Source organism: Aplysia californica, unplaced genomic scaffold (genome assembly GCF_000002075.1).
Source record: "Aplysia californica isolate F4 #8 unplaced genomic scaffold, AplCal3.0 scaffold00019, whole genome shotgun sequence".
NCBI lineage: Eukaryota > Metazoa > Mollusca > Gastropoda > Aplysiida > Aplysiidae > Aplysia > Aplysia californica.
The window spans coordinates 2328506-2330149 of NW_004797289.1; the positions used below are offsets into that span (position 1 = coordinate 2328506).

Consider the following 1644-nt stretch of genomic DNA (forward strand, 5'->3'; position numbering starts at 1 on the left):
CTATCTCCCTTAGTCCCACTTTATAATTAATTACTGAATCACAACTCTTCTTCTCTTCTCTCCCCCTCCCCTCCCCTTTCTAGCTCCCTTAATCCCACTTTATAGTAACTGAATCACAACTCCTCTCCCCCCTCCTTTACATCTCCCTCAGTAACTCTTCTCCCCCCCCCCAACCTCTTTTTATCTCCCTTAGTCCCACTATATAATAACTGAACCACAACTTCTTTTCTCTCTCTCTCTCTCTCTCTCTCTCTTTCCATCCCCCTTACCTTGCCAGCAACTCGTATGTGCTGGAGCCTGGGCAGGAGGTGACAGTCGGCGAAGGAGAGGACGTTGTCCACCAGGAACTTGGTCTCCTGACCCTCCAGGTATTCGTTGAGCTTCTTCAGCTCTGTGACAAGGCCTTTCTCAGCCTGCCCCGAGATAAAGTGGTTGAAGTACTGAAAACAGAAGGGAGAGAAAAACAAACCAATGAATAATTATTGATCAATTTCATACAGTTGCGACAAGGCATTGCTACAAACGTGTGTTTTCATAAACCTTACTTGGTTTGGACAGAACAAAACAAGAACAGAGGGACTTACAGAATTTTCATGCACAGGATGAATGAACAGCTCAGAATACAAGTCATTCTTTTCTAAAACTTCGAAATAAAATCATAACTTCAGAAGAAAACAATGTTGTGCCACCAAAAATAAAGACAATGATGAAACTAATAAGAAATTGCAGGAGCAGACAATAGTTTCAGGAAGAGTTTTATGACACTTGCAGCACAATTGGGTTCTATACGTGCCGAATATTAAAAGTGTTACAAGAGAGTAACAAATATAAAATAGAAGGAGGAGAGGTAAGGACGTTAGATGTTTGAAATGAAAGAAGGAGCAAACAGCACTAGAACACCCGCCAACCTTCCATTTTGATCAGTCTGAGTTCGAGTAAAGAGAAGCACAAGAATGGGCATTTAGTAAAGCGAAACAGAAAGAAAGAAAGAAGCGAAAGAAAAGAGGGTAGGACCCAGGAGTGACACCCTTCAAGCACCCACATAAAAAACAATAAGTGTTATCACCGTGTCTTGGGACTACAACTACAAGTGCGTGTCAGTCAGAACTATACACCACATTAGCACACACTTCACGGTAAGAAACACTCTTTAAAATGACGTTTATGTCTCCCCGTACCTCATTACACGAACCGTAAAAATAATAAAAACCCAACGTGCACCCTGTCATTATTAGCACCAGATAACCTAACCATCGTTAACTTTGAACCTATTGCCATCACCACCCCACGATGTAATCTGATAGACGCACACACCAAGATACACACACTCACACACACACACACACACACACACACACACACACACACACACACATTTACACAAACACGTCACACTGCGATTTGTTTGTTTCTCAGTAAAAAGAATTCGTGTACAAGCAAAACATAACCCACGCATTGCAAAACAAACAAACCAACAAACAAACACAAACACACACCCACACACACAAACACACAGATAAGATAACATCTTGAAAACACATAATGCCATCGGGGAAGAGGACAGCGGTGCTCAGGTCAGATGCCAAACCATTGAGAAACCATGCAGCGAAAGGTAGAGGGAGAGGGAAGGAGAGAGAGAGAGAG

At 42.4% G+C, this 1644-nt stretch overlaps 1 protein-coding gene across 1 annotated transcript in view; it reads right to left on the minus strand.

Annotated features, from left to right (window-relative positions):
• The window catches only part of LOC101856625 (chloride intracellular channel protein 5), a gene marked incomplete in the record, with an annotated part of 44794 nt that overhangs the window by 5760 nt on the left and 37390 nt on the right, over nt 1–1644 (minus strand). Inside the window, 1 exon segment of the mRNA XM_013086821.1 lies at nt 270–440. Coding sequence (XP_012942275.1) covers nt 270–440 — 171 coding nt within the window.